The sequence below is a fragment of the Apis laboriosa genome, unplaced genomic scaffold (assembly GCF_014066325.1).
Source record: "Apis laboriosa isolate Shangri-la unplaced genomic scaffold, ASM1406632v1 scaffold13_cov153, whole genome shotgun sequence".
Taxonomy (NCBI): Eukaryota; Metazoa; Arthropoda; class Insecta; order Hymenoptera; family Apidae; genus Apis; species Apis laboriosa.
Genome location: NW_025221370.1, coordinates 4,957,262 through 4,977,245, shown reverse-complemented (window position 1 = coordinate 4,977,245; position 19,984 = coordinate 4,957,262). Strand labels below are relative to the sequence as shown.

The following is a 19,984-nucleotide window of genomic DNA, read 5'->3' as shown; positions in this document are numbered from 1 at the left end:
ACTTTACAGGCTATCATTTAATAGACAGATTTCATATATGGCTTGTTTATTTTCTTTTAAGAAAATGACGGAATGATTATATACATGCATGATACGGTTTATTTTAAATAGTTGCTGAATTAAAAATTCATTCTGTTGAAAATTACTGCTGAAAGGGGTAAAATTTTCCACAACTAAGTCTTTTTCTATCGTACCATTTGCAGCTTTACAGGCTATCATTTAATAGACAGATTTCATATATGGCTTGTTTATTTTCTTTCAAGAAAATGACGGAATGATAATATACATGCACGATACGGTTTATTTTAAATAGTTGCTGAATTAAAAATTCATTCTGTCGAAAATCACTGCTGAAAGGGGTAAAATTTTCCAGAACTAAGTCTCTGGTTCTATCGTACCAGTTATTCCAGTGTTAAAAACACCGTTCATTTTCGAACAGTATCTCTGTACCACGTTTTTCATCGTCGAACAATGGAGTAGTAGGTATCCATGCGAACACGTTCAAATCGTGCGATATCGCTTCGCTAGGAGATTTTGCGGTTGGCGTACATATACATAGGTTGAAGTACCGTGGAAAACACGAGCCGCTATCGGATTAAATGCATCTGCAACTGTTATCTACCCGTCGATGACTTCGAAGCCGGCAACTTCCGCCGCGCCGCTACGCTCTCTTTCATCCTCGCGTGTGCTCTGTCGAGGATGCGTGCTTATCCTACTTTTCCGGCAACTTTATCGAATATATATATATGATTTCGACAGGAAGACAGGGACAAAAGCAAAAGCAAAAAAAAAAGAAAAAAAGAAAAAAAAGAGAGGAACGAACGCTCACGTTCGCTGTACAACTCGTTCCACCGGATGGATAACATCGATAGGGAATAAAGTTGTAGTACGCATCTCGCTTTTTGTTGCCGTTCTTGCCGTTGATCCATTTCATTCGCTCTCCCGTTTCACGAATCGATAACTTGAAAGCTCTTCCTGCCTTTCGTTTCAATTAGCGAATCGCGCGTACGACTTCTCATCCCATTTTCACTAGCTTCTATCGACCGCCACTGTCTCCTCCCAAAAGTAATTGTGTCAATTGTGAACAAAGCGTGTTACCTCTCCGTCTTCGATTTGTTAGGAATTTTGACGAGGAGCCACTCGAGATCGAAGAATGATTATGATTTTCAGAAGAAAACCACTCGATATTGCGTTCTTCTGTTATCTCGTTTAATTATCGTGCGCATATTTATCTTGGTTTGGAATTTTTATTTCAGGCCATGATACGTTGCTTTTTTCTTATTCCTTTTCTTTTTTTATCATAAATGGATTTTAGTTCGAAAATTCTTCAGAAACATTTCTAATTATTGAATTTCTCGAGTTCTACGTTTAATTTTCGTAATATTAAATTTTTGCACTTCTATTATAAATACCTAAGAATCTTGTGTCACTAATGCGTCTGCACACGATCGATCAGCTGATCTTGTTTTAACATTTTTGAATATTAATTTTTGTATCCCTCGTTTCATTTATATATTCATTTATATTTCAATCCATCAATCGATCAAAAATTCAGAGAATCTAAGTTACATCTATCAAATCGTATAAGTACTTAGTTACAATCCAATACAGGTGTAATCAAAGCTTCGAATCGACTCGTTCACCTCAACGCGAATCGTTCGCGACAGCACGAGCAAGGGGAAGGGAGGGAAAAAATAAAACACTTCTCGAATCGGTGCATGTTTGCAAAGGGACGGATGGCTAGTTTCGCGCACGCAATCGCTCGTGCCAGCTTTTGTTATCGCGGCGAGCACTTGTCATTAACCACCGTCGCCATTTTCGAGGATCGTTGGATAAACACGAAGCGGCGCGGATGCGTGCGGTTGTCGTTATCAATTTTATGATTTTCGAGGGAACGCGCGGCCTCCGAGCGTTTCACGGCTGAGAAACGCCAAGCGGAGCCACCGCGTTTATTTATTATCGGCTCCACGGCTCCAGGAGGGTTACGTCCACGATGGTGTTTTAACGATCACGATGGAAACGAGAGTGGCGAACAAAATCCATCGTCCTCGTCGTGCACGCGCGTTGCGACAAACAGGAGGTTGACGTAGTAGTGGATCGTCGAGCTACGATAATCATTTTATTACGAATCAGTGTTTTTCCAGCCCCTTGTTTCGAAAGGGAAAGGATTTCGTTGAAGCCCCTTGTTTCGAAAGGAAAGGATTTCTTTGAAACATGGAATGGGAATATCCTTTGCATCGATACTTTTCGCATCGATTTGAAAGAAATTGAAATTTTTAAAAATTTGATACGTTCAAGATAGTTCATAGTTCTGAGAATTTTAAGAGATTCTAAAATTTTATCTATTAGAAAGAGGAATCAAAGGAAAACGAAATATATAAAAATATTGAAGAAAGAATTTCAAATAATTTAAAAAATAAATACACATAGAGGAACAAATGGACAAAGTCCGAGAAAAATTTCACTCGAGAAAAGATTTTAAGAAAATGGTACAACATCGTAATAAGAAACTGTAAAGATATAAAATATAAAATACGCGAAACAGTTTCGAAAGAGAAGTAAACGATCTACAAATAATTGATACACTAAAAACTACCAAAGATACAATTGCCAATACAAAAATGCGTCTCTATATATTCGCGAATCGTATTGATAGCGTGCCTGTATGCAGAACGATCGATCAGAGCGATTGAACATCTTCGAACGCGTTCGAGTCCCGATTTGTCGCGGTTCTTCCGGGAATTTCGACCATCGATCTCGTTCTTGCCGCGTTGCAAGCCCATTAAGCGCGATCATTAGCTTCGGTAGGATGCCGCTGTCAGGTTTGGTGACGTCGTGTCGCATTATCGCGATCGGTGAATCAGGACAGAGTAATTGACATAATTGTCCGCCACGTGAAATCGATTGGGCATACCGACGAGAAGGCGTCAATGGCAAGAAGAGATTCTCTCACACTTGGATTATTCGAATCTATCCAACGATCTATGCACGATCTTCTACTTGCCATTTCGAAATAGCATTTCGTGTTGCCATTTCCAGGGTTAGATAGATTTGGATTATTTCTACGAAGTTTTCGCATTTTCTTAAATACAACAACTATCTTGGAAAATGAAATAACCTCGAGATTCGTGATGTAATAATCCTAAATGGGATTATATTAAGTAATAATAACACCTAATCAAATATCTTCCACTATATTTATCCATAAAATTCACCTTGTAATTTATTGAAAATCGATCTAATCGAAATTGACTTTGCGATGCTCTTTCAACTTGCAATCGTAGAGCGTCGCATCGATTCGAACATGTATAGCCCTTAAAGCGGTTATTACGCCGACAAGGGAACGCTGTAATGTTTAGTGTCCCTGAACAGAGAGGGAGGGAGGGCCTATACATGGATTTTCTTTGTGAAAATAATGGAGATGGCTAATACGCTCGGCACGAAACCGCATTGTCGATTCCCAGCCAATTATATGGATACGCCTTTCCCCATTCTCTCTGTCAATGTCATGTGTCCCGTTCGGGCACAGAGCGCACATCGCCCACCGAATTATTCTTATTACGATCGAAACGAATAGGAGACAATAGACGCCGTCGAAGCGACGTGTATCCTGCCTAATTGGCATAATTTCTCGCTACGTGGAACCGCAACGCGGATCCATGGCGCGCCACGATCGTAATTGTGAGAAACGGTGGCCGCGCGCACACAAATGGATCTCTGCTACACGAACAATGAGTAAGGGAGGCTCGTTGGTTTCGTGCCTCCTCGTTTCGAAAATTATAAAGAAACTTTCTTGCATCGCGACACGGTATTTCCCCAAACCTTCTATCTCGCTCGTTCCTTCGTTCGTTCGCTCGCTCGCGAGACGGAAGTTCGTGAACGCAAACGAGAATGCTAATTTAATAACGATCACTCATTAATCGAGGATTTCGATGATTGAAAAGTTTGCAACAAGAAGACAAATCCTTCGTTTTCGATTATCTTGTTGAGTTATTTAAAAAAGGCGTGTATTCAAAAAAGAAATAGAAGGCAATTTTTAAAACAAATTATCCTAATATATAATTTTATAAAAGAATTTTAATATGTAAAGGGATCAAAGATTGAAACAGACTTTCCTTAAACGAATAGATTTCAAAGAGAAATTCAAATAACCATTTTACTTACACGATTTTTATTCAATATCTCTTTAAACAATAATTTCAATCTCCAAAGTTCGCGCAAAATACTATACCTCCCCCTCGCTCGTTCGATCGTTGACAATCGAAACCCGTTGACAAGCTTCGTATTTTCCCCGCCTCGAATCGCACGGATTCCTCGTCGGCGGCGGTCGGATTATTTACACGACCGTCGTTGGATTCATTAACAGAGCGATCCCACAACCGCTGTCACCGATGACGCGGCCCAGGCCGAATTGGGAGCCAGCCGGATAATTGCTATAATTTTCCCGCCATCGACCGAGCTGGATGGAATCTGTTCTCGTCTGCTGGTAAACGCGTTTACCCAACCAACGCCGACTCCTCCTCCGTTCCTCCTCGATTCGAAGGACAATTACGGGGATCCCTCCTCGAATCCGTGGAACACGGATACAACGCGTGTCGTAGGTAAAATATGTGGCGCGCGGGCGCGTGTCGTCGAGCGAGAACGACTGAATTTACCCAAGATTCGCAACGGTGGTCGTAATTTCGATTCGCAGATTACGGATCTGATTGCGGATTAAGCGATACTCTCTGCCCGGGCTGTATTTGATTACCGGTTGTATCGGAAATTGTACTAACAAGAACGATCGCGACGAAAGGAATTTATTGCTTGATCGGTGAAACGATTTCGATAACGAGCATCGAGGAGGCTGGGGGGGGGTGGAGCGTTTAATTCATTGACTACCGTTTCGAAACTCGATCAACTCGCTCCTCGCCCCACCCGGATCCGACGGTGTATTAAAACTCGTTTCCGCCGAGTTGGACGCAGCGATATATTAAGGCAATTCTTTCCCTCGTCCCGATCTGTGAACTATGCGCGGGAGGGAAACAAGGGCAGAGAAGCGATAAAACATGCGCCCTACTTGGCGCGGCTCCTACGAGGCCCGGAGTCGTTGCATAACCCGTGCTTTCATCGTTTCGAAGCTGGAATTGAGCGGAACGATATCGTTTGCTAAAAGGAGGAAATAGGATCGAAGCGAATATTGTCGAAGTTTTTCGTGTCAGTCCTTTTCGCGACTCCTCTATTCTACGAGGAAGAAGGGGTCTTGCGATGCAAGGTTCTGTTTCCCCTCTTTTTTTTTCTTTTTTTTCTTTTTTTTTTTTTTTGCCGTGACTTTAGAAGGGTCCAAGGCCAACGATTTCTTCGCAATTGCACGCCTATTTCGTGTTAAACTTTGTTTAACTTGTGTGCTTAGGTAAAATTAGATGCAATTATCGGGTTAGGTTCGAAGGAGAGACCTTCCATTATTCGATGTTTCTTTTTTTTTTTCAAACCGTGACTTTGGAAAGTTGCAAGGGTATCATTGCGATTTTTATGATTATACGCCTCGTTCACGTAAACATTTTTTTAATTTAGGTTTGTATTACGGTAGATGCAATTAACCAGATTAGATTGAAACGCAAATCAACATTACTCGACGCAATACTTCCTTCTTTGTCGTGATATTCGAAAAGTTTCATCAGTACGATTTCGATAATTGCATTCCTGTTTCGCATAAAGATTTTTCAATTTGAACGAATCTAGATAAAAATTTTGAACGCCTTGAATAAACAATTAAGATTAGATTAAATTTCCAAGACATCTAGATTTCATAGATCGCGTTTCTCTTTCACGCTGTACAACAATAATTCATCCCATTCACGCAAAAATTCTTCAACTCGTGTGGGCTTAGAAACATCATAGATTATTACGCGAGGTTAGATTAGACAAAAGAGCTTTTCCTTTTTTCATCGCGCCTCTGGAATTTTTTCCAAGGTATCGGCACATTTCATAATTGCACGCCCACTCTCTTTCGCTCAAACGATTCTTCGATCCTTCTTGCGTGGGCTTGATACCGACATCCTTCCCTCCATTTAAAAGTTTCACTTTACCCGCGACATTTACCCGGAACGGATATTGCGCAAATAATTGCAACGCGTGTTGCATAATGAAGCGGCTGCGTGGAATCGAGCGACTTAGGGGGAATCGCGTGTTTGCTATATGCATGACGCCCACGCGACAATAAACACTGGAACGACAGTCGATGGAAAGAAAAGAGGACCGTGGGACGCGTACACGCCGTGGAAACGACACTTGTATCGCGATAACATTTTTATAACGTGCATTTCCTGATTTCCTTTCCTCTTTTTTTTTTTTCTTTTCTTCTTTTTCTTTCTCTCAGCAACGCGGGAACCGAGTCGTGTGTGTCGCACGCGAAGCGAGGAAATGCAGCGTGGAAAAGTTTCGTGGAGGAGAAACTTTATCAACTCTCGACAAACTTGGAGAATTTTAGAATTTTTCTTTTTCACCCGTTGTCTCGTGATTAATAATTATTATTTTTCTTAACGCGGCGGATAAATATGTACGCTAGGATTGAGAATTGAATTAGGAAAGGATAATAATTTAATTAATTGACAAAGGGAGAGAGAAGTATGAAAGTATGAAATGAGTATTTGACGGTAAGGCGAATTTCAATAGATTAGAAGTGAGTCAGATGGTTCGTTCCACTTAAGTAGCTTGCCTAATAAAGTATCGTCATCAATCTACTTAAAGTTCGCCATAACCGTTCATGTTTCTTAAACATTTCTTACTTCTTATACTTGTAATAAATAAAATAATAATACAAACTAATATATATTTATATATAAAAATTCCATACAAAAGTAATTACATTTAATACAAATTCCAGTTGAATTTCAAGCAATATTCTCGCAAAATTTTAAAAAGTATGACAAGAAATAACTAATTAATCCATAAATTACACGTTGAACCGCAATCAAGTCATTCTTTCAGATGAACTCGTCGATAATCTCCACCAAGTCCCATCATCTTCGTTCGAAAGAAAAAAAAAAAAAAAAAACGGACCGACCGATCGAAACAAAAGTCGAATCGCACGATTTCTCTGTCAGCCACCCACGAAAGGTATTGTCCCTCCGGTTGAATGGCTCAGACGTAATTCGTATAATTGCGGGACACACGCGCCACTCGTTGCCCGCCATTCTTTCGCAGGGATACGCAACGTTTCCACGCGCCTCTCAAATGGCAATAAACAGTCATGCCCTGGATGGAGCAGGGGGACAATTGCTCGCCACCGGTCGGTGGCGGAACGGAATTCGACGACGGTCGAAAACGACGTTTCCGCCTCCCTCTGCCTCGTTCACAGGGAGGAAAAAAATTGGCGCGCGCTTACAACGCGTCTCTCGTTCTCCACTCGATCATGGCTCTTCCCTCGATTCGAGAAGGGAGGAGGGGACTTGGAACGAACGAGGCGGCCGGCCTCGTTCAACGAACGTCCTTCGAATCGGGGGCTGGGAAAAGTATCGTGGCTTCGGACGAGTGAAGAAGTGACGCGGAGGAGGGAAAGTCCGATTTTCTGATCGGTGAAGGTGGTAGATGTCTAGAAGGAGGGGGAGGGTAAAAATATGCTCTCCATTTCCGACGTGAAGGCGGAAATTGAAGAAGTTGCGCGAGACGGGGCTGGAAATTATTTATTACTCAGCCGCCACCGTTAGTGGTGCCTTCTCTCGGTTTTCCAGACCCTTTCAGGATCTCCTCGCGCGGTAGTCTGGTCTTGGTGTGATATTTCAAGGTTCTGGCCGTCGAAGTTTTGTGCCGGAAGGTATTGAATTTTGGAATTATTTAGCCGGGAAAAATCGATTTATTTATACGGAAGATTCTGAGTTATGTGCGTAACACATTTGGTGGTTGTAGTTTGGATTTGAAGAGTACGGCGATCGTGATCATATTTCAAGATCTACGCCAATCCTTTTCGTAATACCAAAATGAAACGTAGATATTTGATATTAAAGCTACGATTAATATTAGATATAAAAGATCGCGACTAATATATTGGATATTCATGGCGAATCTCGTGATGTTACTTCTAATTCGAAGAAAAAACGGACAATTTGGGATAAGTTCTAATCTGGCCGAAACGACGTGCCAATGATGGATCAAAACCACATTGAATCGGCAATAAGGTGTGACGTTATAGCCTAGCCCAGTTCAAATTTCATGGCGTCTCGTTTCTAGCGATGGCGCGAATTCTCCTCGCAAAAGAGCGCAGTTGTTAGCTATCGGCGTTCGCCATAACCCCTCCCTCTCCCTCCTTTCTTCTCTATCTCGCCCGGAAGCGTTCATCGAAACGCTAAACGCGAAGGCAATATCGGGAAGGAGCAGGAGCGGGGTTCAAAGCACGGGATCGTCGCGTTCTCAAAGCGAAAGAATGGTTCTTGTTTCCTAGAGGAATTCGAATTTTCTCCCGGATTCACTGCGTTACATTTTAAAGCAGTTGCCCGTGTCTATTGCAAATTCTGGTAAAAAGGAAAAAAAGAAAGAGAGAGATTGGAGAGGAAAGCCGGGTGAGAAAGGGAAAAAGGGAGCGGAGCAAGGAATTCGGAAGCGGAATCGTTAAATAAAAATCTGAACGAGACGAAATCGAAACGAGGCAGTCACTTTGGGGGCTAAGTGACTTTGACGATATCGTCCTTTTCCAACGGTCCCACACACCTGCGCCCTGTTTTTTCGCCCCAAGAACGATTCCCCGTTTTTGCGATCTCCTCGCACGCACGCCTATAATACTTTTTATCGTAAGAAACGCTTTATATTTTATATCCAATCAGGACCACGGTCACAGTTAGCTGCCGTGTTAGCTCGAGCCTTTCACGCGTCGGGGATAACGTAAATGGATATTCCATTTTTTTTCTTCCCCTCCTTTTTTTACCCCCCTGTCTTCCCTTTTTCTTCTCGTCCTCGCCTCTTCTTTTTTTTTTTTTATATTTTCGCTCTCGCGTGTACGACTCGGCGGAGGTGAGACGAATGGCGAGTCGAAGAATGCCGGGACAAAAGGAGGCCAGCAGCGTAACACGCGTGACTCGTTCGAGCTCACGGTTGGTATGAGGTTGGCTCGGTTCGCGTCGCTGGTAAATTAAATTCTAATAAAGCTCGCCGAAACGGGTATGAAAAAAAGTGGGCAACTGTAGTGGTTCGGCGGGGAACAATGGGTATGGAAGGCGTCGCGACCACGGCGAACCGCGGATAATTATATCGAGGCGGCGACCAGGAATTCGCGCAGAAAAACTTGTCTTCGTGGCATGGGCCCTGCCACGGGATGGACTAACTAACTCTCGATGGTATTGGTTTGGTCGGTCAGTTTGTGCCGCTCTCGACCACGATGGTGTGTAAAAGGGGGGGAAAAAAAAGGAAAGAAAAGGAAAAGAAAAAAGGAAGCGATCGGTGAAAAAGAGGGCGCGGCGAATAGTTTCGTTCCTCCTGTTTCTCTGTGGATTTCGCCTCGGTGGCCAGGAGGGGGTGTCCCTTGCCTCGTTCGGAAGTCCTTTGATATCTTTCTGCGCCTGGGAATAGGACCTGGGGCAAGAAACGGAATAAGACGGCGATTCCATGTTATTAATGACAGGTTCGAACAGTAGAGATAGAATGAGAAACGAGAAAGTAAACCGGTGATTTCTTTCGTTGTATTTTAAAATTTAATTTACTCGTCTTGCATTAATCGAAACTCATTTTTAGGACAGAAATCGTTCCATCAATTTTTCAACGATAGAAAAATTTCCATCTACGGTTCTTCTATTTTCTAATTCAAATCAGAACCCGCACGCATTTGTTAATTCCAAATATCGAATGAATTCTTGTGTGAAAAAACAAACGTTTCAGTATTACAGTTTACCATTGTGTAATTTATAAGATTGTACAATTTGTGAAATTGCGAACGACATTTGAAGCTACTGCTTCGATCAAGTACGAATCGATGCAGAAAATATGGATCCACGGTCCACGAGCCGTGCAAAGGTTAAAAAAGGCTTGGGGAAATGCGATCAAGATATTTGATTTTATTCTCCTTTGTAGATACAACCGATCGTTCTTACCATTCGATCGGGCGGAAGTTTAACGAAACGTTATTACCGTTTCCAGGACCGACACGTGAAGAATTCGAGCAAGGATCCCCAGATGGACTCGAGCCAAGACTACTGCCTTCTACTGGGTTACGAGAACAAGACGCACACCGTTTTACGTTTCAGCAGGCGATACGATACGTGCGACCCGCGGGACCTCAAGATCACGGTAAGTCGTTTGATTTATACGGCTTCCGGCGTGAAAGATAATTCCGTGGTGGCGCGAAGTGCCCGCCCGAGGAATCGTTTGATGGATTTATGAGAAAAATTGAGCGGCACACCACGCTGCTTGCCAGCCAGCCGTGCAAGAATTATTTATCGCGGTTCTTGGCGAAATTGAGCAGCTCCCACTATATACCACCCCTTAAATAATTAAATCCGTATCCCGACGCTCGTGTATATACATCGCGATTGAATTTATTTATTTAATTTCGCGATGTCTGTAAAATTACCTGCAATTTCGAAACTGTCTTATCGTAACGTCTATCCACGATCACCGATGTTTTTGCGGAAACATAATCGAAAATCCGATAATCGATACACCTAACCATCCGTGATATTTCGTTGTTTCAAATTTAATCGTTTCGTCCGATTCTCGATTTTCATTCCTTTTCTTTTTTCCCCTGTAGATTTCGTCGATCGTTTTATACATTAGCATTTAAAATCGATTGCTTCGATTTTCCATCCCGAATGCTTCTCATGACAAACGCTTTACACCCTCTCTGTTTGGAAACGTAATTCGATTTAAATTTTCAACTTCCCTTTCAAACTCAACGTCTTCAATTTCCATCCCAAAACGGAACAAACGAAACGTAGTCCCTAAATTTCGAATCGTATTTCAAATTTCACGATCAACCCTCGCCAAGAAAATAAAACTTAAATACAAAACGCTTTATCGTTTCTTAATCTTATTCAAAGTTTCAATCCCATCGCGTGTTTCATCCCCCCCTCCTCAACGATAATCGATTCGAATTATCCGCGGAAAAGGGGATTACGTACGCGGGGCCAGCAACAGATACACAGGATCGAGTATCGGAATCGTGGAAATACGAGCGCGATTCATTACACGTCGCAATTAACGTTAATTAACCGACATTACGGGGTGGCAAATACGGGGCGGGGGGTAGGGAAAAGCGCGAGGAATTTCACGGTCGGCTAACGAGAGCGTAAGTGGGAAAGTCGTGGGCAGTTTGGAGGAATCGTTAGCGCGGAGAAGGGTGAGGGACGAGGATATTAACATAGACCGGGGAAAATTCAAAGATCTCAGTTATCAGTCTTCGTTCTGTCTATCTCGTGGGGTAGGACAGGCCGACCCAGTTCTTTATTTCGCCGGTTAATTAACTCGGAGATAGATGGATCCATAGATAGAGCCGTCCGTTCGGTTGGTACCACGGGTTTTTAACTAGGCCTGGAAAAGATAATACAAGCGTTTGTTGCGATTCTTCTGTGCTGGCAATTTACGATGCGGAAACAGGGCGCGGAAGGGTTTTGATATCGTCGTATTGGTATGCAGCTATTTTCTAATGGACACGTAGAATTATGGCAACCTGTTGGCTAAGGTACAATAGGAATATTCATTGTGCAAAGAATCGGGAATTAAGAATCGAGACAGGTCAGTTTATCACGGACGAAGAATTCTAAATAATTCAAGCGAAGAAGTTTGAGTTAAGAAATTTTTATAACTATTTTAATTTTAAACAAAGAGATTTTGGGTGGCATGATTGATAAGATTGGATTGGAGATAATAAGTAATAATAGAATAATGGGATTAAGAATGACAGTTCAATTGTTTATGAAAATAGAATGCAGAAATTAATCGTATCCTCCGAAATTTTGTCAGAAATCGAAAATAGAATTGCACGATTGAAAAATCGCACTACACGTCTTTCAAAACTTCAACTTTTGTTGAAAAATCCAAAGAATCCAAACACGATACGAACTAACGAAAAATTAACTTAACACAAATAATATTAAGTCTCAGATTTAATTATTATCCTACAAATCTGTCGAATCCGTCTTTCCATTAAATGTCGTTTAAGGATAGAGTGACGCGAATCGGGAAATCGAATAATTGATTGTTTCTCTTCGTTTACGCCTTCGTTTATATGCCTCGACGCATATAAACGAGAGAGACTCGAGGCGACCGTCGTAAAACAATCACGAACTTTCGAAATAATTACACGGTTTACGTTTTGCCACGGCGTTTCGAGATTCGTCGATATTAACGGGTTGCGAAACGATGAATATTCGTGTTCTCTGTTTACGCGTAAATAATTGACGCGTGGCGCGCAAATATTGGCGAGGATAGGAAGTTGAAGGGAAACGTTGGCGGGCCGGTTCTCACCGTGGAATTTACCTGGATGAGCGAGTGATTCGCAAGACGCGCGAAATAGGATTGCTTTGTCCAAAGAGTAATTACACGTCGCGGGGAATGGAAACGCGACGTTGACGTTCATTATTCCAGGGAGAAAAATTTAATTTAATTTATTCCAAATGGAGGGATGATTAAAGCTTTTCTTTTGTGTACTATAATATAATCGTGATAATTTAAACACCTTTTACGAGACGATTATATTTACGATATTTTACAATCCGTACGATATTTCACGTTATTAATTAAACGCTTCAAGTAGTTACTCCGTCATTCTCGCATCTTACGATCGAACAATACTAATTCCAAAAACTTTTAAGATCTCGTTAAAATAGAATATACATAAAGGAAAAGAAAAGAATTGTACAACGATGCTCAGAGATGCACTTTGATCGTACGAAGACGAATCAAGAACAATTTTTAAAGAATTCTATTCCGAGATGTGAGCACGAGCCATCATCCATCCAGCTGATCCCCTCGAAAGTCTACATTATGCAGATGAAGATTTCAGAATTTCGTTGTCGCCCGGTCCGATCTGCTTCACGTATACGCTCTAAGCAGGATTTAGAAAAGAAAGAGGACACTGGGGTGCTACCTCTCTCTGATCTCGATCTCGGGAATCCGTACAGAAAACTGAACACGTTGGATGCACCAAACGTTCCCAAGGAATGTCCGTCTAAGCAGTTGAGTCATCAAAATGGCCGGGTGCAAAAATAAAGCGAGCCACCGCGAGTCGAGATTCTATCTAAAAGAGTGGAGGGGGGAACGACAAACGACCAAGTCAGCTCCCCTTTTCCTTTATCTGATCGCGTGACGTATCGGTGTACCCTACATGATATTTTTACGTGTCACGTTCACAGTGCCCTCGAGTCGTGGCTTCTCGCGAATGTGTATTACGTCCGAATCCGTAGGTGGACCGTAAGAGATACTTCGAACGAGGTTTGTACAGGGTTATCGGCGATCAGAGTCAACAGGCGAAACGTAGCCAAGGCTCTTTGTCTCGTGATAAAAGTTACGGTTGGGGGAATCGTGCTACCGTCCGTGAAAGGACGGCTCTTTGGATAAATAGATTGAAAAACGGTGGCTCTGTGCTTTCATCGGGTTGGTGAAAAAGTCACGGCGGTTGTTCAATATTAATCTCGATCGAATCGGACCAGTGCGAAGTTCTTAGCACGTGGCTCGATCCAGACTTTAAAAATGAATGAAAGTATCTCTAGCGCGGATATTTCTACGGTCAAGGCGATTTTTAAGAAATATTCCTTTTGTTTAATTAATTAATTATTTATTCGAATTGTCGAAAAGCAAGGTTGATCTCTTAACAGTTAAATTTACACGAAGAGATATAGAGAAAAATATCGAACGTTACACGTGTCTAAATTCGTAATTCGACTAATGTAAGCATTTGTAACCGGTGAAACAATATTTGTCACTGCTAAGAAGATTAAACACTAACTCTAAACATTCCAACTCCAACGTCTTCTCACCTAGCAAACCCTCGAACTCAACTCCCTTAACCATCGACGTAGCCGCCAAATGTCACCAGAATTCATAGCATAGTCACCCAAACGACGATCACAAACATCATAAAATTCATAAAATTTCCGAAATACCGTTTCAATAAAAAACCCTAACGCCTGAAAGAAATTTAAATATTTCTCTATTTCTCAAATTATCGACGCAAGTGTGATCCACTTTTGTATCCACTGTCGTCTCAAATCGGCAGGCCAGGAGTACAGTTCCGGAAGCGGGACCTCGAACCATTGTTATTTCTACCACGGCAGCCCACGGTGGATTAATCGAATGAACATCAAATTAAGCGATGCTCCGCCATAACCGGCTTACACGGAAGAGGGCTTCGATTGCATATTAATATCGCGCGGTTGGCCTCGTCCTTTGCTTTGATATTCACGGGCCTCATCACCGCCTCTGAAATTAAACTCGACTACCTCGTAGACGACACGCACGTGACAAGGGGCGGCCAGGTCTTATCAGGATATGCGCTGAGTACGCGCTTGTAATTAGTTCATTAGCGGCCACGCGTGTATCCAATCTCTCGTGCACGGCCGTCACACGAGCCACGTTTCGACGTGCGCGTTCAAATGTGCATTTTTCATAATTAGGCTTGTTTCAGACGACGCGTACAGACGTTAGTTATGCAAACCGAGTAATTATTTCGTTATCACCTCCTGGTCCTGGTCGCAAACGAACGAGCGGAGAGTTTCCAACAGAGTTGTTGCAGTTGTGCGACAGAGAGATTGTCAATGGAACGGTAAATATTTCAATGGAAGACGCTTCGATCGTATTCGCTTCGCGTAACGAATTGATCTATTTATTTTCTCCGGCAAAGAAGTGTACACAGGGAAACGAGAAACTCGGCCCAGTTTTGGATAGTCAAAATAAACGCCGCCTCTCTCTGCATCCGATAAATTTTCGCGACAATGCGCTGCGGAGTCGGTGGTGAACTCTTGTGCCGGATGTCGGCGATGGAAAGCGCAAAAGTTTCGACACGAGACGACACGAGGATTCTCCTTTGAGGCCGGCGCGAGGATTTGCTAGGTCGATGGTGGATTATGCAATTCTAGACTTTCTGCCAATCTGGATTCGACTCGTCGACTCGCGTACACGGATGCTTTTCCCACGAAGTATTCTCTTTTTCGAATGATATGCACCTTCTCGGATCGGGTAAAAATGGGATCAGATGGAAATTAGATTATCTAAATTGAAAGATTCCCAGCATGATTGAATTTTAACTGATCGTGATTTATTTACTCGAAGTAATAAGTATGGATTAGACGATTATAGAAATAAGTGGACGGAATTACAAAATAATCGCAATATAAGACTTTTATATAACTTTAGGGATGTAGAAATAAATCAGATCAGAAAATACTCTCGATCGATCTAACAAAACTAGAACCCTTGTGCGAAGTGAATTTAGGAACAAAATCTAGAGAAAAAAAAAGAGTAAGAGAGAGAGAGAGATAGAGCGAATTCTCTTCGCCAGTTTGGAGGATATGCACACGTGAACATTACGGTAGGGAGATTGGTGCGCCTTGCAAAGGGGATTGGCTAGGTGACCTCGTTCTGCTTCTATTCCCTTCCTATCTGTACCCGTATCTAGTTTACCACTTCGCCCCCTCCCCTGGTTGACTGGTTGACTGGCCGGCCCTATAGTAGCCGAACGCGAACTTCCTGAATAAGGTCCTCCCTCGGCACTAGAACTGATCGCTATTCCGAATGGTTCGGTACGATGTAAAAGGAAAATCGAATTTGACCGATGCCTTTGGGATCGAGGGGAGGGGGAGGAGGAGAGTGGCCAGGTGGGCAGACGATCTTATTGGGTGGATCCTCCGTGTACTCCGTCGTGAAGCGTCGTTGCAGGGGGGAGGGCGCCAGGGGTATTTCGCCGAAAGCTGCCTATCCGCTACGACGGGAAATCGAATCAAGGAGATTCCGCGGGCCCTCAGGCGCCAGATTACGTGTACGTTTGGAGACAATTATCGGCAGAAATTCGATTCCTCGCGCGCTGCGAGGAGGATCGTGTTCTCTCTCTCTCTCTTTCCGCAGTTAATCACGATCGATCAACACGATGACGGAGGGAAGGAAACTTTCACGATTGAAAACATTCCAAGTTGAAAATCGGAACGTGCACAGGTGAAAAATTTCAACGTTACATAAGTTTTCATAAGTTTCGAACAAAGGAATGTATATATAAAATTTTCATAATTTAAAATTCGATCGAAGAAATAACTGTTTCGATGATTAGAGTTAAAGTATTTGGTTTTCAATCTTTCGATCTATCGTGCTTTCCCTTCCGTCTCACGAGCGAGCACTACTTCTGACAAACGTGAAAAAATTAAATCGGGCAATCGGATCCAAGTGTAGTTCCCTATGTAGAACCAATTACTTTTACGAGTTCCTTCTTTGCTCGATCGGTACGAGCGGTGGAAAGCCATCGATTTAATCGAGCGTAGGAACAAACGTGAGATCGTTTCCCCGAAGTTTCTCCCGAAAATGGGCGAGAATTTAAAGGAACGTTACCTCGAGGGGGGGAGAGGGCAACTTCCAATTACGCTGATGCCCTGTTCTCCCTCCCCTGTCTCTCGTAACCTCGCGATCCGCTCGATTGTCGACAACGTGTTTGTTAAAAAAAAAAAAAAAAGAAAAGAGGCAGGCAGACGAGATCGAATGAAAAACCGACCGCCTGCCCACAGCGCTACACACAGACATGCATACCTTGCCAACTAATGACAGTTCGAAGAAGTTCCTCTTCCCTCTTCCCTCCTCTCCTCTCTATAAGTTTTCCAATCGGCCAAAAACTTGCGAACAGACATTTACTTAGAAGAATCCAGTCCAGGAGGCAGGGAGGGGGAGTCGTTTTGTTATCGACGCGGGGAAAGTAGATTTTCCGACGAGATGGGCCACGATCAATCGTAGCCCTTTCGATCCCATTCCAATCAACGTTGCGTTCACCCTCGACCACTGGTATCTCGTATCGAAACGATAAAGTTCGAAGGGGGGAAAGTTTCGAATGCGTTACTAAACTTGAACCCCTTCTTCTATTTATCATGTTTCGACGTTCTCTTCTCATACGCGTTGTACATTTCTTTGCGCGCAATATCGTATTCTCTTCGATTTTCATTCCATTGAATTCGAATTGAAGATGGATCGCGAATAAGAAAGTGGAGGCGAATAATTGTGTGGATCGACGTAATTATCGAATCGAAGATCTATTAAAATTGAATCGTCTAACTTTATTTTAGCTTGAATGAGATCGTTCGAGATTTGGAAAATTTACATTATTCGAGCGATTCGAAACGATTTTTCTTTCTTCGTCGCGTCTTTATCGTGTCGATCGAGATTAAATTAAACGACAAGTGGATTATCGAAAATTGTATTATATCTTCTTAGATGTTCGATATATAAGAAAGTAGATTTTTGGAACGGATGTGTAAAAATAAATATTGTCTGCTATATTATGCTATTTTAAATATTTCATTGAAATATGAAAAACCAGACATGATTAACATTATAATTCTATAATGTGTCATATAAGGAAAAAAAGGAAAGAAATAGTTAATCAATACCTATTACGTTTCGATCAATGCTTATTGGAAAACAGATATTTTATTGAAATTTTATTGAATATAAATATTAAATATGCACTATTTGCGGATAATTTACACATCAAACGAAGTAGTAACTATTTTCAAATAGAATCCGCTTGTAGAAATATTTTACTTTCAAATTATTTTCTCTAACCTAATATCCCGTTACATTTCCAACACAGGATAAATAATCATTTTAAACGTAATTCGTATATTTTCTAAACAAAAATTCGTCGAACTCCCCCTAAAAACCATATCGATCAAATCAAAGCAAAGTTGCAAATTTTGTTTGTGCAATCAGTCCCGAGGGACTGCCTATAAACATTCAGTTTGTGATTGTACGAGGAGTTGGCCATTAAACTCGTGTTTCGGATTACCTCTAATTCCTCGCAGGCGTCGAGTAGAGGGAGCGAGGATTAGTCGAAGATTAAGCTGTTGGACACGTTACTGGCCATGGCTGTTCGAGAGAAACTTCCCCGGGCTTTCCTTACGGAATCTCTCTCTTCTTTCCTTACGCGAGCTAAAACTTATCGGCGCTCCACGCTCGAGGGCTAAATTGGATAAGCATCGGCCCATACCTTCGCCTCGATGCCGAGATGAGATGAGAGTGAAATAGCGCGGAAGAGGTTGGAAGCCTTGGTTGCCTTTTGAAAAATATTTTTCTTTTTCTTTTTTTTCTCTTTTTCTCTCTCTTCCAACAGATTCGTTACAGAATTATACCGCAATTTTATGTATACGGGGATTTTAACCTTGGTTTGATTAATCGCATTCGAAGAGTTTCGCGCTACGGTGTCAAGGATATCATCAAAGGATTTCCATTTCGAGATAAAAGCTCAAGCGATCGATCGATGATGTGAGTGACGACACGTGTGATTTTGAAAACGATGAAATACACATTGAAATAAAAATGGAAAAAAAGAGAGAGAGAAAAACAGGGAAGAGAGTACTTTTCCCTGTACCACGCTAATTTCGTTTTACAAAAGAAAGTTCGGGTCAATGCGAAAATCTCGTTATTTTGAAAAAAAAAAGAAAAAACGGATCGAGAGAAAAGCTTTATATAACCTCACTGCGGTAGATCAATATTCGACGGACATATTATAAGAATCCGCGTTCCAAATGTCTATCTAGGATACGAGATCCGTGACCTGGAAAAAAAAATGTAAAGATTCACGAGACTATTATCATCGATTGACGTAGTCGTGAATATGGTGCAGCACAGGATATTTGATTGACTATTGAAAAGAAAGAAAAAAAAAATGAAAAATCGCGTGTACTTCAGGTGAGGATAGAAAATGTGAAATTTCTTTTAGAATTTTAGAATTCACAATGTATTTCATATGTTATCGTTTTTTTTATCGATACGTGACACAGATATTATATAAATGACACCAAATTTATTTTAAAATAGTCAAAACTATTCTATGAGTAAATTGGAGCAAAAAGAATATTTTATATAGTACTTTTCTTTTGCTATCTATTTTTCCTTTCTCTTTTTTTTTCCCCCCCTCATCAATTTCTTTATAACAGAAATTCAAAGAAAATTTAGTCCTTTACAATACTTCCTCCATTTTTCTCATTTCTCTTCTTACCAATTTTCCCGGTAGACAAATTCAGAGATGAGGAAACAATTTTTTACAATGTTTCCCTTTTATTGTTATTTCTCTTCTTATCAATTGTTCCGCAAACAAATTCGGGGAAAACAATTTTTTACAACATTTTCTCTTCATTCTCCATTTTTATCATTTCTCTTCTCACCAATTTTTCTCTGTCAGCAAACACGAGGAAAACAATCGTCCCCTCTCCCTCCCCATCCCTTTCTTCTTCGCTTTTCTATTTTTTCCTCTTGTCCCCTTTTTCCTCTCCAAAAAAACGATTTCTAAAAACGCTCTTTACGAATTCAATGATAGGTGAAATCAATCCGAGGAGGAGCAGGAGAGCGATCGACGGACGATCTCGACGGGCAAGAGTGCGAGAGATAACGATCGGGCAGTCGTAAAATTGGATTAAAATCACTCGTCGTCAAAGCTTTTTGCAGGCTTCGGGCGGCAGGCGCGGCGGGCAGGCACCGGTTTATAAGGGCGCGGCCATCCCCGTGGCTCTCCACGTTATTAAATCGTAGCAACATATATTACGAAATCGGCCACGGAGCTTAACTGCTTACACCGAAGCTTAAATTAGGTGGCGTTCGCTTGGAACAGCGTTAACCAATTTTATCGTGGCCGTTAGACATGTAAATTAGCTGCATACAAAATAAGCTAATGCAAAACGGAAGCGATCGTATTTAAAGGGAGTGGCTACGGAAAAGGGACGTTCCACGGGAGAAAGAACCGGTCATGCGAATTTAAGCCGCGTTCTTACGAATCTTCATGCTTACACGCATCCCTCTATCTATGTATCGTAAGTATTAAGTAATGTATCCT

At 41.8% G+C, this 19,984-nt stretch overlaps 1 protein-coding gene across 1 annotated transcript in view; it reads left to right on the top strand.

Moving 5' to 3' along the window:
• LOC122720865 (MOXD1 homolog 2) overlaps positions 1-19,984 on the top strand; it is a 185,874-nt gene that overhangs the window by 124,683 nt on the left and 41,207 nt on the right. Inside the window, exon 3 of the mRNA XM_043947903.1 lies at positions 10,105-10,254. Within this exon, the coding sequence (XP_043803838.1) occupies positions 10,105-10,254 (150 nt within the window). The remainder of the gene's footprint in view (positions 1-10,104; positions 10,255-19,984) is intronic.